Source organism: Dermacentor silvarum, chromosome 4 (genome assembly GCF_013339745.2).
Source record: "Dermacentor silvarum isolate Dsil-2018 chromosome 4, BIME_Dsil_1.4, whole genome shotgun sequence".
In the NCBI taxonomy this organism is placed as follows: Eukaryota; Metazoa; Arthropoda; class Arachnida; order Ixodida; family Ixodidae; genus Dermacentor; species Dermacentor silvarum.
Window position 1 is genome coordinate 143,217,723 of NC_051157.2, and position 22,647 is coordinate 143,240,369.

Below are 22,647 nucleotides of genomic sequence, written 5' to 3' on the forward strand. Positions count from 1 at the left end.
TCGCAGAGTGCTCTTATCAATTGAGCGCCAGCCGACACAACATGTTACACTGAGTGTTACATGTGCATGTGTTGCACGTGATGCAATTGCGTAAATACAGATATACAACAGGAAGTTATAATAAACGTTTCGAGGCGAGAAGAGGCAACGACTTCCGACGCTACTCGACGCGTCTCCAGTTCTCTGGTCGAAACCTGCCGAGCCGTCGCCAGAGGCATCGGCTGCAGTGACGGACACCGCGCACGTCCGGTGCGAACGCGGGGAAACGCGGACGGCGTCGGCAGCAGCTCTGCGCGTTATCCGAAAGGGTGCGCCGCGCGGAAACACCTTCTCTTATCGCCTCTCCTCCTTGCGCCCAGCGCGGCTTCTCATTGGTCGCCTTCTCCCCCAGCGCCTCTCCTCCTCTGCTGGTCACGTGACAGCTGCCCTCCCCGGCACAGCTCTCATCCTCTCCTGGTCACGTGAACTGCATGACGCCGGACAGACGGCATGCAAAGGGTCGACTAAGAACAGTTCCGCTTACAGTGTACTAGAATAACTCTTCTAGTACACTGTAGTTCCGCTGTTAAAAGTAGTTAAGAGGGGTATTGTTTCTATGTGTTTGGAAGGTGCGCTGGAGAGATCTTGCCCTCACAGGATGGCGGATAGCTTTGACAGTCAGGTCAACCAGTCGGCTTTACTCAGCTGGGTACTCGCATATCCGTCGTTGCTGCAATACTGAAACCCTCCTTCAGAAACTGAAAGGAAAAAGGAATGAACGGCAGTTGATGGATAAAAGGCCAATAATTACATACCTTACGTACCTTGGCTAATATATGTACAAGGCATGCACCTTTGGTCTCTGCACCAAGGAAGTTGTCGGGCCTGTACCCGCGGATTTCAAAAGCGCACAAGCCTCACATATATATATACATATATGGTAAGAGGCATGCAAGGCCCTGCGTCAACTGTGCAGTGAGATTGGTCTATGAAATTCCGCTCAGCTGCGGCAGGGTTTATACATCAGCCAAAAAGGCCATGTGTTAACGTCAGAGCGAGAGCGCGAAATTTTCATTAAGAATACCTTTTCGGCGCATTTACCTGTGCACTGCAAATCCTGTATATGTGAGGTAAGGTTTACCAGTATCAGCATTCTTGGCAGAAGCAACGAAGTGCTGGCACAATAAATGTTGGATGCATATTAAAAAAAATAGTACTGTATACATTATCGATATGTCTGTGGTACTGCGCGTTGCTGAGTTTGAATTTTTTAGATAATTTTAAACTAGCACGAGCCTTGATATTGACCGGTCCAGGTTGGTATGGTGCGCGGAACCTTGCTGCGCGTGTGTGGCTTACAGATATTACGCTGTTTTCTGATAAATTTAGTGCGAGTGACGCCCTTTTTCCTTTCGCTTGTATTTTCCCTGTTGTTTTGCGTCTTTTTCGTTTCATGTCCCAACTAGCCCAACAAGTTTTATTAATGTATGCAGTAGCATCTCGTCAAAATGAATTATCAGATATAACAAAATATAAAATAGGGCTGCTTTATTTCGATTGAGTATTCTACTAATAAAATCGGAAATGCGGGATCTGACACATACGGCATCTGTTTATAGCAAAGAAAATGTTTGTTTGCACTTAATATGTCAAATACAGTCGCCGACCGCTTTTTCAGATGCCTGATCTTTCGAAACAGCGCCTGATTGTTGCGGCACCGCCACCTACCCTATCATCGATGTATGACGGCAATAAACGAAATTTCGGACGCCGCGAGATGTTTCGAGCATGAACATCACGTGCGATGCGGCAACCATGGTGGCCGTAAACAAAGTTGCCGCCATCTCGACTGGCACAAACCGCAATGTTGGTTGCCGATTAGATATTTTCTTTGGCAATTTCTTGCTTGAAAGTTCGGTATGTTCCCAGTGCTGATTTCGTCTGCATCCCTGTTTTCCACAGACCCCTCTCTGTTTCCTTAACCTTTTTCTTAACCGCTGTTTCCTGGTTTGCACCCCTCCTGCAGTCCAAATATTTGATTGACAGTTTTCTGGTCAGCTTCCTCCATTTTGTATCAACATTCATCATGTACAAATAACTGAAAACTCTCCTTGCCCACCGCTTTTCTGCCATTTCTCTCAATCGCTCCTCAAATTCTATCTTGCTGCTGGCTTCCCTGTCCTCGAATGACGTCCATCCCATGTCACCCTGTACCCCCTGATTTGGTGTATTTCCATGTGCTCCCAGAGCCAGTCTACCTACCCCTCGCTGCTTAACTTCCAACCTTGCTCGAACCTCTGATCTCATGCACAGGACCGCATTGCCGTAAGTCAAACCTAGGGACCATCACCCCTTTCCAAATCCCTCTCACCACTTCGTACCTATTGTAATTCCACAGTGCCCTATTTTTCATCACAGCTGCACTTCTGCTACCTTTAGCCGTCACATATTTTTCATGTTCCGTTAGGTACTCAGCCCCATTGTTTATCCACATTACAAGATATTTGTACTTATCCATCACCTCCAGCGTAACCTCCTGTATCCTATGCTCGCTGCCCTGATTATCATTAAAAGTCATGACTGCCGATTTTTCTTTACTAAACTTCAAACCTAAGCTATCTCCCTCTTTACCACAGATGTCCATTAATCTCTGCAAGTCTTCCTTGCTGTCAGCCATAAGTACAATGTCATCCGCATACATCAGTCCTGGTAATGACTGTTTAATCCATTCTCCTTGCTTTAAATAGGAAAGGTTGAAGCCAAGTCCGCTCCTCTCTAATGTTTTCTCTAATCCTTGTAAATACAGCAGAGGTGACAGAGGGCACCCCTGCCTAAGCCCCTGCTGTATCTCTATAGGCCCAGATACCTTGTTTTCCCATTTTATAAGCACCTTGTTACTTTTATAGATATCTTTTAAAAGATTTCTTACTCCATCTGCCACCTCTAGAGTGCCCAGTATGTCCCACAAATCCTTTTGGATTACACTGTCATAGGCTCCCTTGATATCCAGAAAGGCAAGCCATAGGGGCCTGTGTTCCTTTTCTGCTATTTCAATACACTGTGTCAATGAGAACAGATTATCTTCTAACCTTCTTTGTTTTCGGAACCCATTTTGTAGTTCCCCCAGCACCTCCTTGCTCTCCACCCATGCCTGCAGTCTGTCCTTTATAATCTGCATCACCACCCTGTAAACCACTGACGTCACTGTTATGGGACGGTAGTTGTTTATGTCGGCTTTGTCCCCCTTTCCCTTATATATCATGCTCATCCTGCTCAGTCTCCACCCGTCGGGGGCTTTACCGTCCATTATCATTTTGCTCACTGCCTCTCTTAATGCTTTATTAGATTTTGGGCCCAATGTCTTTATCAACATAATTGGGATGCCATCAGGACCTGTCGACGTGCTACTAGGAACCCTCTTCTCTGCCCTTTCCCACTCGCTTTGTGCCAGTGGAGCCACTGCACTGACTAGTCCATCCTCACCTGATTGAGCACATGCTATGTTTCGTTCTTTAAATTTTTCTGTCATCATTGTTCTTATATGTTCCATTGCCTCATCTCCCTCTAGTCGAACACCTTGAGCTGTAACTATAAACCTCTGCTCTAGGCTAGTCTTATTACTCAAGGAGTTGAGATGTTTCCAAAATTTCTTCGCTGCTTTTCTATCCTTTTTGTTTACTTCTGACAACCATGGGCTTCCCTTTCTTCTGATCTTCTCATTGATCAAATTGGATGCTTCCCTTCTACAGTTTAAAAAGTTATTCCATTTTCTGCCTACATCAGCTTCTGGTTCACCCCTCTGCTTTGATTATCTGTGTTCCCTGGATGCTTCCTGACGTTTCTCTATGGCCTTCTTAACCTCCTCATCCCACCAGCTCTTGGGTTTACGTCTTCTGTTCCCTTTTGTCCTGACTCGTACCTTACTAAGCTCTAGCTCAAATAGTCCTGTTAAATTTGCATATGTCCATTCTGTTTTTGTATCCTCTGAAATTACTTCCTCAATTTGCTGGGTTGCTATTTCAAGCTGCTTTTCCGAGTAAAATATCCCACCTGGTTGTTCATCTTGCCTCCTACCTACTTTCATTTCCCTTCTAAAACTCACCTTAATACGTTTGTGATCACTACCTAGACTTCTGGAGCCATATTCATCTATGCTCATTACATTTAGCCTACCGTGCATCCTATGTGACATTAGTGCATAATCTATCGTCGACTGCAGGCTCCCTACCTCCCATGTTATGTGCCCTTCACACTTCTCAGTACTGTTGCATACAACTAAGTCATGCATTTCACACATATCCAGCATCATGTTGCCTGTTGAGTCTGTGTACCCGTCCATGTCTTCTATGTGTGCTTTCATATCTCCTAGTATAATAATCTCGCACCCTTCTCCTAGCTCATTAATGTCACTTGATATGCATTCCAGCATTTTTTTGTTTTCCTCTTTGGCATTTGCTCCTGTCCACAGGTATACAAAGCCAAGGAGTGTCTGCTCTCCTGCAACTTTCTCTTTTAGCCATAAATGCTCCTTGCATTCCTGTTTGACCCTTTGCCAGTTCATACTTTTATGAATGAATGCACCAATTCCACCCCCTTTTCTGCTGCCCTCTGTTCTATTGCAATATTCCCATGCATAGTCAGGATTACAGGGAGGTTGCTCCATGTCCCTAAGATGTGTCTCCACAAACCCGTATACCATCAGCTTTTCTTGCCTTAGTTGCTCGTCTATCTCCTCCCACTTCAGCCTATTCCTGCCACCTTGCATGTTAATGTACCCTATGTCAGAATGACCTTGCCCCTGGTGCTTACGTCTATTTCTTCTACCGATTCTACGTTTCTTGAATCTTGGAGCCTCTCTGGGTCCGTCTTCGTCTACACTGGTGGTCTTAGGGCTCTGGGTCCCCCCAAAAAAGCCGTAGCTTGGCGCCCTATCCTACTACCTACGCTCCCGCCCGTGGCACCACTGTAGTGAATGCCATCCTGTGCAAAAGGGTGGGAGCCAGACTCGTACACTTCCTGGTTTACCTCCATTATGCCGTACCCAAGTGGTCTGCTCAGACCCCTAATGACCCGGTTAGCCTCAAGCACCCTCCATTCCATCCCGCTAGCCTGGCCCCGGACATGTGGGATTGTGCATATGGTCACATGCACATTCGCAGAGGTTTCTCTGAGTTTACGCAACCCAACCTCTAACTGTCCATTTGGGTTCTGGCTCCTTCCCTTCAGCACATCGTTGAGATCTGCATGGATAACGACCAGATGTTCATGCTCGAGGTTGTCCGATACCACCTTCTGAGCTTTTGCCATTGCGTCAACCATGCACTTCCCTGACTGGGCCTCCACCCTCACCCGCCCGTCTGCCTTTACTGTTGTAAGGACGCCCTTCTTAACCCTAGCTACGTTGGAGTCCCCCACCACTAGGACCCTTCGCTCTACACGTTTGCCTCCCGCCTGCGATTGTCGTCCTCCAGTTCGCGCTAGCTGGTTCTCCACCCGCCGTGCGCCACTGACACGTGACGATGTGCTCCCTGCCGTTCGTCCCTGCCGTCGGGCTCCATCGACCTTGGCTCCACCTTCTGGGACTTTATTCATCATCAGCCTATATTTTATGTCCACTGCAGGACGAAGGTCTCTCCCTGCGATCTCCAATTACCCCGTCTTGCGCTAGCGTATTCCAACTTGCGCCTGCAAATTTCCTAACTTCATCATCCCATCTGGTTTTCTGCCGACCTCGACTGCGCTTCCCTTCTCTTGGTATCCATTCTGTAACCCTAATGGTCCACCGGTTATCCATCCTACTAATGCGTATCCATAATGGTTATCAGTGGTGGTTATCCATCCTACTAATCCTACTTCCGCTTAATGTCAACTAGAATATCGGCTATCCCCGTTTGTTCTGATCCACACCGCTCTCTTCCTGTCTCTTAACGTTAGTCCTAATATTTTTCGTTCCATCGCTATTTGTGCGGTCCTTAAAGGGCCCCTAAACCACCTCAGATATTTTTTGAACATTTCAAGTAAACACGCGCATCGAGTTCAGAATGCAGTCACGATCAACGATGCCAAACGCTGCAGCGCTACCATAGAATAAAGAACCGCGCTACGCGCCGCGGGAGCGCCACAAAAAAAAAAAAAAAAAAAAAAAAAAAAAAAAAAAAAAACAATGCCGTCCTCCTCCCACGTGCTCCTCCCCTCGCCTTTCCGGTATCCCCAGCGGTCGTCACGATGTCAGCAGGGAGAATCTGGTGATGTCAACTGCGGAAACCATGTCCATTGGTCAAGAACCTACGACTAGCAGACTAACCGGAAGTCGTAGGTTCTCGTCGTGTTGCTCGTTTGTGCGCACTTGCGAATCGGTAATTATAGCCCGCAACGCAAGTGCCAAATCGCTCGCGTTCCAACACACTGATTAGCTGCACGAACAGAGTGTGACAGTGTTCGCGATGGCTAAAAGATACCCGTGTGCGGTGCTTGGCTGCAAAAGTGCCGACTGGGAAAACGAAACGACGCGACACCGGCTGCCTCATGATGAAGCCCTGCGCAATGCCTGGCTTGTGCGCATTGGCGTTTCGGCAGAATCAAAGCGCAACGGCGATTTACGTGTTTGTGGGCGCCACTTCCGTGCCGAAGACTACCATCACAACCCACGCCTGCTGCAGGAGTGGGGCTGCGGTCTGACACCCCGCCTGAGACCAAATGCGCTGCCAACTCTCTTCCTTCCAAGAAGGCCGGTACGTTTTTATAAACGCTCCTCCGTGTAGTGTGATGTCATGTTTGAGGAGTGGCCGAGTAATCGGTACTTTCTCTTCACGCCACTGTTCGTGTTGCACCGTATGTCCACGAACCATGCGATCACATGTTAGATTTTACGTCGCGCTGTGCAGCAAGTAAACAAAAAAGTACCTTGCCAGAAAGTATATCGATGTTCTGTTTAAACAGTGGTGCATCGGCGCTGAGCTACGTGGTGTCATGTTGCGAAACGCTTTTAGCACATTTTTCCCCCTTCATCAGCATTCGCGCGGCCGAATAGCCGTCACTAAACTCGAAAGAAAAGTGAAATAAGAGTAATAAGAGTACAGCAAAAGTCCGAATGATACATTGCACTCTGTTGTCATATCATAAACCCATTTTATGTCAGCTGCTGAGGATTGTTGCGTAGGGCTATCGTGGCAGCGTGATATTCGTGGTGATAAATAAAAACGTGTACTCGACACTATAGAGAAGTGTGCAGCATGTCCTAGATCTCATTTGTATGCCTTACTCATTTGTGACTCCAGACATCACAGACCAAGCCAACTCCAGCTGCAGCGTTGGGTGCCAGCACTATTGAGGCATTGCAGCATTCACAGCCAGTGAGTATCGTGATTTGAGTATTGTTTTCAGGTTTAAACAATTAGTTCCATGAGTTCTTTGAAAATGAGTGGCACAAGCAATTAAACTTTGTTTATTGTTATACAGTGCATGCAGCATTCTAGATTTAGTTTGCCACATTCTCCCCGCCCTGTATACACACACACGCACAATGTTTCATAAGAGCTGACATTGACTCTTTCTGAAAATGAGTGGCACAAGCAATTAAACTTTGTTTATTGTTATACAGTGCATGCAGCATTCTAGATTTAGTTTGCCACATTCTCCCCGCCCTGTATACACACACACGCACAATGTTTCATAAGAGCTGACATTGACTCTTTCTTCTCTGTTATTTTTGTCACGTGTTTTCATTATTATTCATAGTTTTCGAAGTGTTATGCACCAGTTACAATAAATTTTCGTGGTTACAGCAGACAAATATGGCTTCAAGCAAATATTACCAGAAATGAACAGTTTATATAATGAACTGTAGGGAGATAATGCTCATTTAATTATAGTTTATTTCACCAAGAAACAAAGTTCATTTCCTGCATCATTTCTGTAACATATGGTGAAGGCCGTTGTTTCCCTTATTCAATCTAATTCATACTGCAGTATCGACACTAGCGATGAATTAGTCATGCCTCATAAGAGTACATTGTTTGCAGGCTGTGCCGTGTGAATGCAGATACAGTCAGGCTGAGTCTACTGTGGGAACGCAGACTGAGGTGGCAGCTGACCACAGCCCTCGTGTACTGCATTCTGTGGGAACGCAAACAGTGCCAGAACAATGCACAATAAGTGTGCAGACGTCACGGCATCTTCAGAAGAGTGTTGGTAAGCATGATTTCACTTTGTCACAGCAACATAATGAGTACTATAAGATTCCCTTTCCTTGTTCATGTGAAGTGTTTGTTTCTACGTAGTGACTAGGACTTCAGAAAGAGGGTTACAATAAGGAAAGCAGCTACAATTGGCAGCAGTCATTTATATTACTGTGTGCTTTATAAAGTCTTATGAAAAACAAGTTATGTTTGCGATAGCGAAGTAATGTAGGGAAATCAAACAGCCATGCAGGCAGACTTCGCTGCACGTCTGCTGGTGTCTAAAGGCACGCAGAATGCTAGTTCTGTCGACGTCATCCTGGCAAGAACACCAGAGCATGCAGATGTACCTGCTTCTCCTGCGCCGACAGACTTCTTTGAGAATGCCCGCTGCTCGACACCCATACCATATATGGAAGAGGTGGAATGCGAGATTCGAGAAGCTGCTGGCGATGAAACCTACAAACCAACTCTTGAATCCTTCGAAGACACGTTTGCAAGGTAAACTATAATGAAATGTTGCGTTTGTGTTCTATGACTGCAATTTTTTATGTAGCAGATCACACAACATAGCGAGTGGAATGCGACAGTGCATGGTTCTTCTTCTTTGGACGTAAAAATGCTGTAGCCTGCGGTGTTGAGAATGGGAAAGCTTGTGCACAGTGAATACAAGAGCATTCCGTATAATATATTTATCTGATCATCGTTATAACAAGTGTGACTTTTTGCTATGTGCAGTGGATGTATGGAGCCAGTTGAATTGGCGTCTGCCAACAGCGAGGGCCCAACAGCTGAAGCTTCAGTACTGCCGCCCCTGGCCTTCGACAGCCATATAGAGCCACGAACTGCAACAGCGCATACAAGTGAAAACCAAGACCTAGTCACAACCTTTCGTGAGGAGCGAAAGTTCGTGGTTTTTGAGAGCTGTTTGCGACAGCTCCTTCCTGTGGCGTGCAGTTTCTGCCACAAGAAATATACCAGCACATTTTCTGTTGTTGGCTCAATGGTCACAGTCAGGAGCAGCTGTGACAACTGTAGGCATGTCACTTCATGGAAGAGCCAGCCACTGATTGGAGACAAACCAGCGGGAAATGTTTTAATGGCTGCGGCACTGCTGTTTTCAGGCTGCACAGTGTCCCAAACATTGCGGCTCCTCCAGTCTATCAATGTGCAGGCCATCAGTGAGACAACTTTCTTTAAATATCAGGCTTTCTATATGGTGCCAGCTGTAGAAAAGGCAAGCAATGTTATTATCTTTGATACACTATGTTAGATAACCTGATTTTTCAATCTAGTAGCTCAGGTAATCAACAAGAATAGGAAGTTTGCTGCATCAAATCAGTGTACACCGAGGTAGGGTAAAGTGCAGTTTCTAAGCATGCATGTTAATCATTGCCCAGCCACAAATAACTAAATTAAAGTGCAGCCCTATCCAGCAGACACATTTGCATTATAGGAACCTTGGAATTATTTTTCTAATAAACTGTGCTAAACTACAATGTAAACAGGCAGACCACATTCAATGAATACATGAACATAGACCATTGTACTGCATGGTAAAATGTAATGCTGATAGTGAGACTACGGCTACTCATTCCATGGTATCAACAATTTTGCTTGTAATGTAAGAAGGATTAATGTGTCTTCAGTACTTCGTGAAATTAGATATAGATTTGTCAAAAAGACAGTGGCCTGTTGAGGAATTTGTGACAAGTGCCTAATAATGCAACTGTCCTAGAAATTAGTCTTACTCATTGTGCAAGGAAGTAGGGACTTGTGCCTTCATTGAACAATTTTTTTTTTTCATCTAGGATTATGCACCTATATTTGCTTTATAATACTCAAACTTTAGAAAACAGTACATTGTAGTAACCAAATCTCACATATGTTTACGTGGCACGTCCAGATGAATGGCTGTTTGGATGAATTGTGTACTGGCAGGGTTGCAACTCTGTAACAGAGTAGTATCGACATTATTTTGCCCTTGCCAAAGCTGGTGTTACAACAGTGTGTTGCATTCTTCTGTGTAGCTGTACAAAGAACAGCAGGCCCAGCTGCTAAGCAGAGTGGCTGGCGTGGATGTGGACCTGGCTGGGGGTGGCCGCTGTGACTCACCGGGACACAGTGCGAAATACGGAACATATGTACTTTACTGTACCCAAGTGAAGCGCATCTTGGATTGCCAACAAATTCAGGTTCATGAGGTGTGCAAATTCAAACTCTATAAAATGAAGCAAGTTGTTGCTAGAGGCTGATGATGACATGTACGTATCCCCACGCAGTCAGCTGCTGTTTCGAGCAGCAATGCTATGGAGAAGGAGGGGCTTGCCAGGAGCCTGCAGAAGCTTGACAAGCAAGGTGTCGGCATAAATTCCATCACTACAGGTAACAAATGGAGGCCTTTAACTGCTTTATTTATGCTCTCAACAGCTTCCATGCCTACATGTATGGCACCATACAGAAGTTTATGTGCAAGTGCAATGCAGCCAGTGATGCTTGGCCTGGTGATTATTACACTCATTTCATACTTCGCAGACGGCAGTGCGGAGGCTAAGCAAGTAGAGCGATTATAGAAGTGTCAATCGAGCATTTTGCACTAAAACAAAATTTTGGATTAAATACTAATATTACATCTACAGTTCATGAACATAACTTCACGTCACATGAAATGAGTGCAGTCATGTTTCTATTCCTATCCTATGCATTGTATTATGTTTTAGTAATGAGCACAAGTGGACTGTGCAGCAGCCACAGATTCATGCCACTCCATTTAGTAATGAATTGTTTCAGACGAGTGACGCCCTCCAGGAATAAGTATTTCAATATATGTGAGAAAACCATGAGTTAATTTTAATTTTAAATTTTTTAATTTTAATTTTAATTTTAAATTTTTTTTTTAAGTTACATTATGCATACCTACATGCGCCGTTCCCATGTGATGCACTAATTTTTGTTGTGATTGTGAGTGAGAGACCTCTGTCGAGGCTTGGTTGCATTACTTGCTTCCGTATAAAATGGGGTATGAAAATTGAAGAGCAGATAGTTTTCAGTGTGGGGGGCTGCAGATGAACTTTGTAGTTTGCCTTCAATTTATATGCTCACACTGTACCTGTCACTGTTCCTTGTAGACCGACACCCTGCCATCAGGAGCTACTGTCAAAAGGAGAGGCCAGGCATGAAGCATTACTTTGATGTCTGGCACATCGCCAAGGGTATGTATAAAAACACGTGCTTGCCTTCTGACGTGTCACATGGAATGAACCTAATTCCATTCGATATTCTGAACATTAAGAATTACATTATAATACCCTAAGTGATGGGTAAGTGTACTGTTCAGACAGTAATGCAAGGCAGTGGATAGACCTACTTCTTCCAAGCCCTGTATGAGTGTAAAGATGCTTGCCACACCTCTGTTCTTGCAGCTACAATTATCAGAGTGGTCAAAATTATTTTGCAGCATTTCTGTACAGTATGTCTTGCAATTATTGTGGCCGCCTTAATTCGCCTTAGTTTGAGCAATTACACGCCTATGTATTAAGTGTGTTCGAAATGAAAAGTGCATCAGTAGAGGAATGGGATGACTCAAAGACAATAGTTGGGCTAGCCACCTTGTAATGCTGAATAAGATATCTATGAATGCACACTAATCCAAGAGCTATTTCGTGTTAAAAATGCTGGCTTGGAATGTTCGCCCTATTAATGTGAGCAGCACCAGAAAATAAAGATAATAACAGTTCACACATTGTGTTCGGCTGAAAAGTGTGTCAGTTCAATGTGAAAGCTACATTGGGATGAGAAAATGCTGAATATTAAAATGTGCCATTTCGCATTTATATTATGTGAGTGCACAAAATTAAAAATTTTGGACTTACTCATAAATGAAAAGATAAGAAATAAATGGCCTATAATTATGCTGTTCCTTTATTTCTTAAGAACAATGAAGAAATAGGCAAAAATGAAATAGAAAATTGGTTCTTTAAAAAAATATGTGAGGTACTGTGCAATAACAATATTGTTACTCTGCCAGGTGAACGTAAATGTACATGCAAAGGCACATGTTTTGTACAGGGTTACGAAATTCAGCAGTGCACCACTGCTTAGTAGTAGGCTATTGAGGAAAACGAGCAAAAACACCTGTTCACGCGTAAAAACGAATTGCATTTTGAATATGGGTGCCGAGATACACCATTGTAGAATGGACCATGAAAGCCCCTCTATTGTATACTACTGGCTGGAGGGAGCAATGGATCTGCTCATCTGCCCAAACCACACGACTTGCAGCGAATTTTCTGGCAAACGTATTTTGGGAATTTCAACTGAGTTGGTTGCTCTGCATTTTTTAAAAGTGGTGCATTTCCCTCATCATTGTACCTTATGCCTTTAGTGTCATTTATTTGCATGAGTGCAAAACTCCAGTTTTTTGATGGCATGGAAGAATTATGGCTTTGCTTAGCTGACACAAATGTTTAGAAAGTTCTCTAGAGTAAATCCCCCAACAAAGTCTCGTGAACAATTTGTGCTGCTTTGAGGTCTCCGAACCTACGTTTTCATTAGGCGCAATATGTGGCGAAGCTTGTTTTGTAACTGAATAAAATAAAAAATAAGACCTAGTTTAAGCTCGTAGATCAATTTTCACAGAGTCATTGTGATCGCCACATGCAACACAAAAGAAACAAAATGAGTGAGCATCGCCTACAAGACATCCACTATTGCTTATCAGTTTATGGAAACCATTGTTGAACAGGTAACTAAATAAAGGTAAATTTCTATGTCAAAGGCTATTTGATTTTGTTCTGGTTTTATAGAAATTGAGTTATGTTATTGTTCTATGCAGGTATAAATAAGAAGCTGAGCATTGCAAGCAAGCACCGCAACTGTGGCTCCATACTTCTGTGGAGTAGGAGTATAATAAACCACTTGTACTTCGTGGCTGCAGCAAGTCATGGTGACGGGGACCTCATTGTGAGCATGTGGCGAAGCGTGCTGAATCACATATGTAACCAGCACAACGGTCATGAAGGACCCTTCACAGACTGCGTGCATGGGCCTCTTCGCAACAAGAAATGGATGACAAGAGGTAATTCGGATTCATAGCAATCTGTGCTATTCGTAGCTTTCTAAATTCACCCTTCACCAGGTGTTACAGGATTGCGATTCACTTCTAAGCCAACTTGAACAAAAGTTACGGAATCTTTATTTCCAACAGGATCTACTGCCTTCACTAAACTGCGGGCTATTCTGGAGAACCCTCGCCTTCTGAGTGATCTCCGCCAGCTGTCTCCTATGGTCCAGACATTCTCGTTGGAGTCCTTTAATAGCCTGCTGATCCGCTTTGCTCCCAAGTCAATTGCATATTCAGGACCTGGTAGGAAAGCAAGGTGTGTTTTAATTTAAATGTTATGCAAGTCACGGCTAGTCATGCATGCTTTTCTGCAGAAGAAAACTGGTCTGTAAAAATATTTTCTCAGTAGGCATCACACTTATGAATGTGTTCTCACCAGTGCATCACTGCAATTTCACTGAAGTGACAGAATGATATGACAATGTTATGTTGCTCAGTGGATGTGCAGCAAGGCAATAAGGTGCCTCGTCTTGACAGTGTTGTGGAGGCCTTCACTCGGGCATTGCAAGCAGAGGTGTGTTATTCATAACAGTGAAAGGCATATTTGTGTGAATGCGTGTGGTCAGCCAGATTTTCTGAGTAATAAACAATGATACTAAAACACTTGTCAGAGAGGCAGTCGTTAAATAAGAAGGTGCCATGTACCAAGTCGTTGTGCACATGTGTTTTTCCGAAGTTGCTAGTGAGTCACCCCTGAAGAGCAGATTGAATTGAACTCGACTTGGCGGGCTAGTTTTTCTTTAAAAGAAATTTTGCCTGGAGAGTCGTCTTTTACGATATACTGTTTCCCGGCAGACAGATTTCTGTTCAGGGTGATTACCATTTCATTTTCATGTTCACAATGATTTAACAAATGTTACTTTTTTCCCACAGGACTCAGCTCGCTGTGTTACATTTCAACGAGAATGCTTCAAGGGATCGAGCTCAGGACCGAATTGGGCAGACGCGCTGGAAGAAGAGGCTCAGCAAGTCCAGGAAGGGGCACTTTACAGCCCGCAAAGTCAAGGCGGCACCAACATTTGGTAAGCAACACCTATTATTTAGCTCCAGGCATTTTTTATCATCAGGCACGTAAAGACATAAAAAAAGCAGGACACACGACTTAGCAGTTAGCTGTAACCTTGCAGCAGTTGTTAACATACTTGAAAACAGCATGCACAACAGGACTTCGTTCAGTACGTAGGAGGTAACACTAAGGGCTACAGACTTCCCTTACCGCTGACATGCTTGAAATCGTGTACATTTATATCACAGAATATGATGTATTTATTACACTTGTGTGACAAGAACGTGTTTACCACCAAAAAATGTAGCCACTGATTTGTGTGACCAGTGGCCGACCTGCACTTGCAATCAAAACTTCATATGTCATACACTGGAAGCACCGAGAAGTCCAAATTGGTGTACACTTGCATGCACAGGCTGTCGTATATAATGTCTTTATTCTATATACAGTGTAGACCGCTTATAACGTAAGTCGCCGGAGTCGCGAATATCCGCACTATAAGCGGTACCGCACTATAACCAAAGGAACAATTTTCAAGGCCCGCACATATGCAAAACATGTGCACCGAGCCGCCACGCGTATGCGGCAGTCGAGGAATGCGGCTAGAACGTTTGCATTCAATTTACAGTCGAATCTCGTTAATTGGAACCAAATCACGCGGCGGTGCCTCCGACCGGCATTGCTCCGGCACCGCCATAAAGTAAAAGCTTAGGCGAGACCCCTCAATGTCGCGCGCGAACAAAACAAAAAAAGAAAAAAAAAAGCGGCGGAAATTTCACCCTCTCTCAAATGGCAAGTTGCCGATTCTGCGTTGCGCCGGAACATACATGTACGTGCCGACGTCTGAGCCACGCTACCGAAGCCACGCGTAGAAAATGGCAGTGAACCCTTCTTTCTCCTTTACGCTTCCTGTACTTTCTAGTCACGTGTTGACCTTGCACGCTGCGGCTACGACGCAGAAGGAAGCTGCGGCGCTGTCCCAGGCCGGCCAACGAAATTGCGTGCCCACGCCGGCAAACGCCCGCTTACTGATAACGGCAGAAAACGAAACCATAACGAAACTTTGGGGAGCTGGCGCCGGGCCGGCTGGAGCGGCAGCACCTGCACGGCGGGGGGCGCGCACAGTGACAGTCGAAAGTGAGGGAGCTACGAGGGAGAGCGAAGGGAGCCACCGAAGTGGCGGAGTTGCCGAGGCGAAATCCGCTTCCCTGCCGCCCTCCTCCCTCACATTCCACGGTCTCCGTCTGCGCCCTTCGCCGTGCCGTGCCGGCGCCGCCCGCTCCCTGAAATTTCGTTTACTGCCGTTATCGTGAAGCGAGCGTTGGCTGGTGATGGCAGAGTCATGGCCCTCGCTCGCTATGCGCGCCGTGATATTTCACGACTCGCACTCAAGATTCTGGTTTCAGCCTTACTGGCTGTTCGTTCGCACCACGTGCCCTTCTCCTCCACTTCGTCTCTCTTTCTTCCTCGAGCACTCCTTGGGGCACCTGTTTGAGGGGAGCGTTCACCGTCTCCGCTGACTTCCGTACTCCCAGGCAGCCGCACTGTAACCGGTATTTCGTTTCCTACAACTGCACTATAAGCGATACGTGTATACAGGGAGTGCTATGGAAAAATTAACGGGAGTCTCAAAAGACCGCACTATATCCGGTCCTGCACTATAAGCGGTTACATTATAAGTGGTCTATACTGTAATGCACTCTACCTCAAAAACGGCTGCATTGCAGCTAACGCAGCATTGCTTGCTCTGTTTCAAATGAAGTGTAGTACAGTAGCCCTGGCACTAACAGTGCGAACTCATATATGCAATCACACAATATTTACAAAAGAACTGTTGCCATGTGCATACAGTCGCTGTTACACACGTCTCAATAATTAGTTTCTTCACTCCCAGGATATGTCGCCAAACTGATGGTGGATGTTATGGCAAGAGCAGGTGCCACTTCTCGCAAGACAAGCTCCAAAGAGATCCCTTCCGATTCTAGCATGTTCCTGACAGATAGATAGGAGGCACCGTCTATGGAAGAGCTCATTGCTGCTCACAGGTCCAGATTTCCGGATGGCTGCCCTTAGGGAACATCTCAAACTCTTTTGACATCCGTGTCCCATTTCATCTTGGTGAGACGTTTGCCCAGCCGCTGGCCTGTGTAGCGACCTAACCGCCTCAGTTTTCATGAGCTGCGTTCATGAGTTTCAGAGCTCTGCACTGCCATGCTATGAACTTCCCAAAGAAACGAGCACAACATTCCAACAAGCAAGCTCAGCAGTGGCTCTGTTTTCGAGTAATGAAGTGAGGAACTTGACCACCACAAGCACTTTTCACATCCCACCTTGGTGAGAAGAGGTCAGCCCAGCCGGAACCCCGTGTAGCAACCTAACAGTCTGTTTTCGTAAACTGTGTTGATTCCATTTTACATTGCCTACACTGACTATTTGGTACCATACTACTTATAGTTTAAAGTATTCACATGTTCGCTTTTTCCTATCATCTATACAGAATGTTCTAATGGAGGCTCGCACACTTATCCAAAAGCAGCAGAGACTGTGAGGTGCCATAATGCAATGATCAAGATTGATTTCATACCCCATGACCAGGAGTGAAAGCCATGACCCATGTTCTCAACAAAATGCCATTAAACACTGAGCAGTTGTAGCGGGCAATGGCATGGCACATTATTTAGACTATCATAACCTTCACTGGCGAATGCCTCAGAAGAACTTGGCTGTTACAGATTACCAGTATTACAGTGACTTCAACTCGTCACCTTGAGCAAACGTCTTCGGCCATTCGATTTCAGCCCTAGTGTTTTGGAATCAGAACCTCAATAACAGGAAATCACAACATTTTACCATCCTATGGCTGCACTCAAAATGAGAGGCAGTTTCTGAGGCCATGCTCAAATCTGTCAGGCCCACCACATACACTAGAATGCAACGTTTTGCACCAGCTGTCATGGTGAGGCAGCCCTCAAGCAACATGTATGCGCCATTCTTTATAGAAGAAAAGTAATAACAATTAGTCATTGATATTTATTGAATTTTCCTGCTTATGCTGCTCATTGTGTGTTTATGCATTGGTAACATATCTTATGCTTTCCCAATAAAAAATATTTTGAGAAATACATGTGCACATTCAATGGTATTGTTTTCTTTAACCGTTCTTTCAAAATAAATGTTCACTTCATAGTGAGTGCTTGTGTCATGTTGTATCCCTTTATTTCCTGTGTAATTTTCACTCTAAACATTACACAAATGCAGTTACATACATAAGGTAGCCTTTACTAAGTGCTGGTGACATATCTTGATTTTTCTGGTTGTCACTCTGCCTTTGCAATGCTATGTTAAATATCCAAAAACAGCATACTGAAATACAGTAAAAGGCATGTACTGCAGTTTTTGAAAAAGACGAAGTCGGAACTCGAGCAGCTTATACGTGCATAAAAACATTTAGCAATGTACACGCAGGTAACGAATTGTAAGCGATGAAAATGCCATACGCGAAGCTTCAATCTTCCAGTCGTGGGTGCTGGAATCCGACGTACACCGCTGAGGGAAATTCCTGCCGAATGCGAGACAACACACGCTGGCAGCACGACTCGGTTCCGCCTGCCAAGTCGCCTCCATATCCACTTTGTAAACAGGAGGTAGGCGACAAAGCGGTACTTTCTGCAAGCAAAACAAACGACACTAGCCAGATGTTTCAGTGACCTAACCTAGTAATGTTGTAATGAACGCATATTTTACTGACTTGTGTAACTCTCCTAATTGCTATGCCGAGCTCACGGAAAGCGTAGTACGCCGCCTCGAGGACACCAGGATTCAGGCATATGCTGGGGAAATATGGGTGCCGTGTAATGCAGTCCTCGTTTCCTTTAGCAACGACTTCTGTCACCTCCCTACAGCAAACGTTCTCCTCGGCATTTGTACTCGCCACGCACAGACCACACGCACACCTGCACTGATGATGCCATTATCGCGGAACGCGCTAACAGCCAGTGGGCAACAAAATTACACCATCTTCCCGTAGGGGAACCCTGAGTAGTATGCGAAGCAGCCATGGGGTCGACTCAAGGTAGTTTTATCAGCTGTATAAACTTGGACATGCAGCAGCACCAGCAACGCGCAGAACTGTTGTCGACGCCGTCGGCGTTCTGCCCGCGTTCGCACCGAACGCGCGCAGCGTTGGTGACTGTTGCCGGTGCCTCTGGGGCGCCTACCATCGCGCCTCTAACCTAAGCTGCTTCGCATTATTGCGCGCGGAGCCGCAGGTGTTGCCATTCGTTGCGCAATCTGGAGAGGAGAGGAGCGTCGGAGAGGAGAGGAGGAATGCCGAGAGGAGGGAGAAGAGCAGATGAGACAAGGAGAGGAGGATGCGTATGCGCAGTAGGGGTGTGGACGCACGGCGGATGGATGGATGGAGGGAGGGAGGGAGTGACATAGCCCCGAGCATAAGATGCTTCGCATATTATGCGTCCAAAAGAGCTGGACGTACCAACCCATTTCGTCGCCACGATCTGGGGAAGGTCGCGACGGCGGCTCTTCATCTCCAGCGGAGGTGCTGCGGCACGGCGTGTCACCGTACGGATCCATTATATTGGCGAGCCTTTCTAGACGAGTGCGCAACACAGGGTCCATAGCGGCACGCTTCGCAGGAGCACGGGCCGGCGCGACAAACAGCGGGTAGCCGAGAAGCGCGGTAACCGGAAGTGACATTTGTTTTGAGTAGCGCGTTGGCGATGACGTATGTCACGTGACATTTGGAGGAGCACTCGGCGGGAAGGAGAGACCAGCCGACGGGGAGAGCAGCGAAGGAAAGAGAGAAACGAGCGAGGGACATTTTTAGATCATCAAACGCGTGTAACTCCGCTATTACGGCACCATTTCGAAAAATTATTGCGGCTACGTGTTCGTTGCAGACTCGTACACAACTGCAACACCACTACTAAATTTCGACCTCTGGGTGGTTTAGGGGCCCTTTAACTTGTTCTCGAGCTTCGTTGTTAACCTCCAAGTTTCTGCCCCATATGTTAGCACCGGTAGAATGCAATGATTGTACACTTTTCTTTTCAATGACAGAGGTAAGCTCCCAGTCAGGATTTGGCAATGCCTGCCGTATGCACTCCAACCCAATTTTATTCTTCTGGAAATTTCTTTCTCTTGCTCAGGGTCCCCTGTGAGTAATTGACCAAGATAAACGTAGTCCTTCACAAACTCTAGAGGCTGACTGGCGATCCTGAATTCTTGTTTCCTTGCCAGGCTATTGAACATTATCTTTGTCTTCTGCATATTCATCTTTAACCCAATTCTTACTTTCTTGATTAAGGTCCTCAATCATTAACTGTAATTTGTCTCCATTGTTGCTGAATAGGACAATGTCATCTGCAAACCGAAGGTTGTTGAGAAATTCGCCGTTGATCCTCACTTCTAAACCTTCCCAGTCTAAGAGCTTGAATACTTCTTCTAAGCATGCAGTGAATAGCATTGGAGAGGTTGTGTCTCCTTGCCTGACCCCTTTCTTGATAGGTAACTTTCTACTTTTCTTGTGGAGAACCAAGGTAGCTGTGGAATCCTTGTAGATATTTGCTAAGATATTCACGTATGCCTCCTGTACTCCTTGATTACACAATGCCTTTATGACTGCTGGTATCTCTATTGAATCAAATGCATTTTCATAATCTATGAAAGCCATATAGAAAGGTTGATTGTACTCCACAGATTTCTCGATTACCTGATTGATGACATGGATATGATCCATCGTAGAATATCCCTTCCTGAAGCCAGCCTGTTCTCTTGGTTGGCTGAAGTCAAGTGTTGCCCTGATTCTATAGGAAATTATCTGATGAATATTTTATACAATACTGAAAGCAAGCTAATGGGTCTATAATTCTTCAATTCTTTAACGTCTCCCTTCTATTGGATTAGTATAATGTTGGCGTTCTTCCAGCTCTTTGGTATACTTGAAGTTGTGAGGCATTGCGTATAAAGGGCCGCAAGCTTTTCAAGCATGATATCTCCTCCATCTTTGATTAAATCTACTGTTATTCCATCTTCACCAGCAGCTTTTCCCCTGGTCATGTCTTTCAAGGCCCTTCTAACTTCATCGCTAGTTATAGAAGGAGCCTCTGTATCCTGTTCTTCACTACTTCGAATGAAAGTAGCTTGGCTGTTTTGGGAACTGTACAGGTCAGTATAGAATTCTTCCGCTGCTTTTACTATGTCATCGAAATTGCTGATGATATTACCATGCTTATCTTTCAGTGCATACATCTTGCATTGTACTATGCCAAGCTTTCTTCTTACTGATTTAATGCTGCGTCCATATTTTACGGCTTCGTCAATCTTTGCCATGTTATAATTTCGAATAACCGTTACTTTCTTCTTGTTGATCAGTTTTGACAGTTCAGCGAATTCTATCTGATCTCTTGAGTTGGACATTTTCATCTTTTGTCGTTTCTTTATTAGGTCCTTTGTTTCTTGGGAGAGCTTACCTACTGGTTGCCTTGGTGCCTTACCTCCCACTTCAACTGCTGCTTCTGAGATCAACCTAGTTACGGTTTCATTCATTACCTCTATGTTGTCCTCATCTTCCTGTTCTAAAGCTGCATATTTGTTTGCAAGCACCAGCCTGAATTGGTCTGCTTTTACCCTTACTGCCTCTAGGTTGGCCTGTTTCCTCTTGACTAATTTCACAATTTCTATCTTCAAATTGAGAGAAATCCTAGACCTCATTAACCTATGGTCACTGCACTTTACCTTACCTAACACTTCTACATCCTGCACTATGCTTGGATCGGCAGAGAGTGTGAAATCTATTTCATTCCTTGTTTCTCCATTAGGGCTTTTCCAGGTCCACTTCCTGTTGCTGCACTTCCTGAAGAAGGTATTCATTATTCGGAGCCTATTTCTTTCCGGGAATTCTACTAGCATCTCTCCTCTTTCATTCCTAGAATCGATGCCATAGTTGCCAATTGCTTGCTCACCAACCTGCTTTTTCTCCACTTTTTCATTGAAGTCCCCCATGACTACAGTATACTGAGTTTGCACCTTTCTCATTGCTAATTCAACATCTTCATAAAACTGTTCCATTTCTTCATCATCATGACTAGAGGTTGGGGCGTAGGCTTGTACTACCTTCATTTTGTACCTCCTATTCAGCTTTATTACGACGACTGCTACCCTCTCATTAATGCTGTAGAATTCATCAATGTTGCCCGCTATGTTGTTATGGACTAGAAATCCTACCCCGGATTCTCTCTTATCTAGAAGACCTCTGTAGCAGAGGACATGGCCGTTAGTCAGCACTGTGTAAGCCTCACCAGTTCTTCTAACCTCACTAAGGCCAATAATATCCCCAGGCAATGCCTGATAATTCTTCAAATAGTCCAGCTATGCTAGCCTCACTCGAGAGGGTGCGCGTGTTGAACGTTGCCAGGTTCAGTTTCCATTGGCGACCTGTCCGGACCCAGAGATTCTTAGCACCCTCTGCCGCGTAGCAGGTCTAGCCGCCGCCTTGGTCAGGTGCTCCGCAGCCACTGGGGACTGAGGGCCATGGGTTAATTGTCGGAGTCATGAGGGAGGTAGTGGCCGAATACTGCACCAGGGAGGCCAATTTCTGTTCTGGTGAGGGAGTGACTTTGATGAAGCTTAGTGGGCCTTCCTAGTTTGGTTGCACCTGAAGTAGTATAGCCCCACTAGCTCTCGGCAATATATATATATATTTTTCTTGCCGGTGTCAGGCACCACTCCATGCCTGAAGATGTAGTGGACTGGAGTAGGATTCGAACTTATGACCTGCAGATTTGAGGCCGGGTATTCTACCTCTGCTCCACGCCACATAATTACACGGACTTTATTACAAAACACCGAATAAAGTTTTCTACTTAGCCGTCGCAGGAGCTCGCCGCCAACACGGTCGCCCTCGGAGACCTTATATATAAGCGATAGAGCGTCAGATCAGACGCATGGGCTATACTGATGGCTGTAGTTGAGATCAATCCACATGCAGTCCCTTCCGTGCCCGAAACTTATGTCGGCGGCGAGCTTGTTTTGGCCAGCGGCTTAATTGGCTTGGTCGGACCGCATTCGGCAAGCCAATTTAAGTGCCAATCCCGCGCGATGACACTGATTGCGCAGGTGGAGAGTGTGCGTCTATGTAATTAATTTTATTCCCGTACCTCGTATCGGCACGGCAAGATGTTGGCGGGTCATCGAAATATGCGCGAGGCCCTCTGCTGGTTCGATATGGGCACCCCCTTTGCATTGTTTTTCGTATAGACCTGATCGCGATTTTTCTTTTGCCAATATCTGCGTGCATGCTTAGAACGAATATCGGGTATAACAAATATATTTCCGGGCTTTTCTGC

The 22,647-nt window shown here is 45.3% G+C and overlaps 1 protein-coding gene across 2 annotated transcripts; it reads left to right on the forward strand.

The window, feature by feature from the left end:
• Positions 1-6,305: 6,305 nt before the first annotated feature.
• LOC119450703 (uncharacterized) lies at positions 6,306-18,044 on the forward strand. Of its 2 annotated transcripts, XM_049666151.1 has the most exons (12): positions 6,308-6,710; positions 7,257-7,331; positions 8,001-8,169; positions 8,402-8,657; positions 8,895-9,393; positions 10,187-10,360; positions 10,439-10,541; positions 11,285-11,368; positions 12,991-13,233; positions 13,363-13,534; positions 14,152-14,300; positions 16,179-18,040. In XM_049666151.1, the coding sequence occupies exons 1-12, from the start codon at positions 6,423-6,425 to the stop codon at positions 16,289-16,291; spliced, it is 2,325 nt and encodes a 774-aa protein (XP_049522108.1). In that variant the 5' UTR covers positions 6,308-6,422; the 3' UTR covers positions 16,292-18,040. The 2 variants fall into 2 exon arrangements, with proteins under 2 accessions (XP_049522109.1, XP_049522108.1); XM_049666152.1 differs by lacking the exon at positions 13,363-13,534 and having other exon boundaries at positions 6,306-6,710; positions 16,179-18,044.
• The last annotated feature ends 4,603 nt before the right edge of the window (positions 18,045-22,647 follow it).

Excerpts from the sequence above, each read along its gene's own strand:
- LOC119450703 (XM_049666151.1), top strand. The coding sequence starts at position 6,423 with ATGGCTAAAAGATACCCGTGTGCGGTGCTTGGCTGCAAAAGTGCCGAC. Across the intron at positions 8,658-8,894 it reads TTCGAAGACACGTTTGCAAG|TGGATGTATGGAGCCAGTTG; the intron begins GTAAACTATAAT and ends TGCTATGTGCAG. Across the intron at positions 10,542-11,284 it reads CATAAATTCCATCACTACAG|ACCGACACCCTGCCATCAGG; the intron begins GTAACAAATGGA and ends TGTTCCTTGTAG.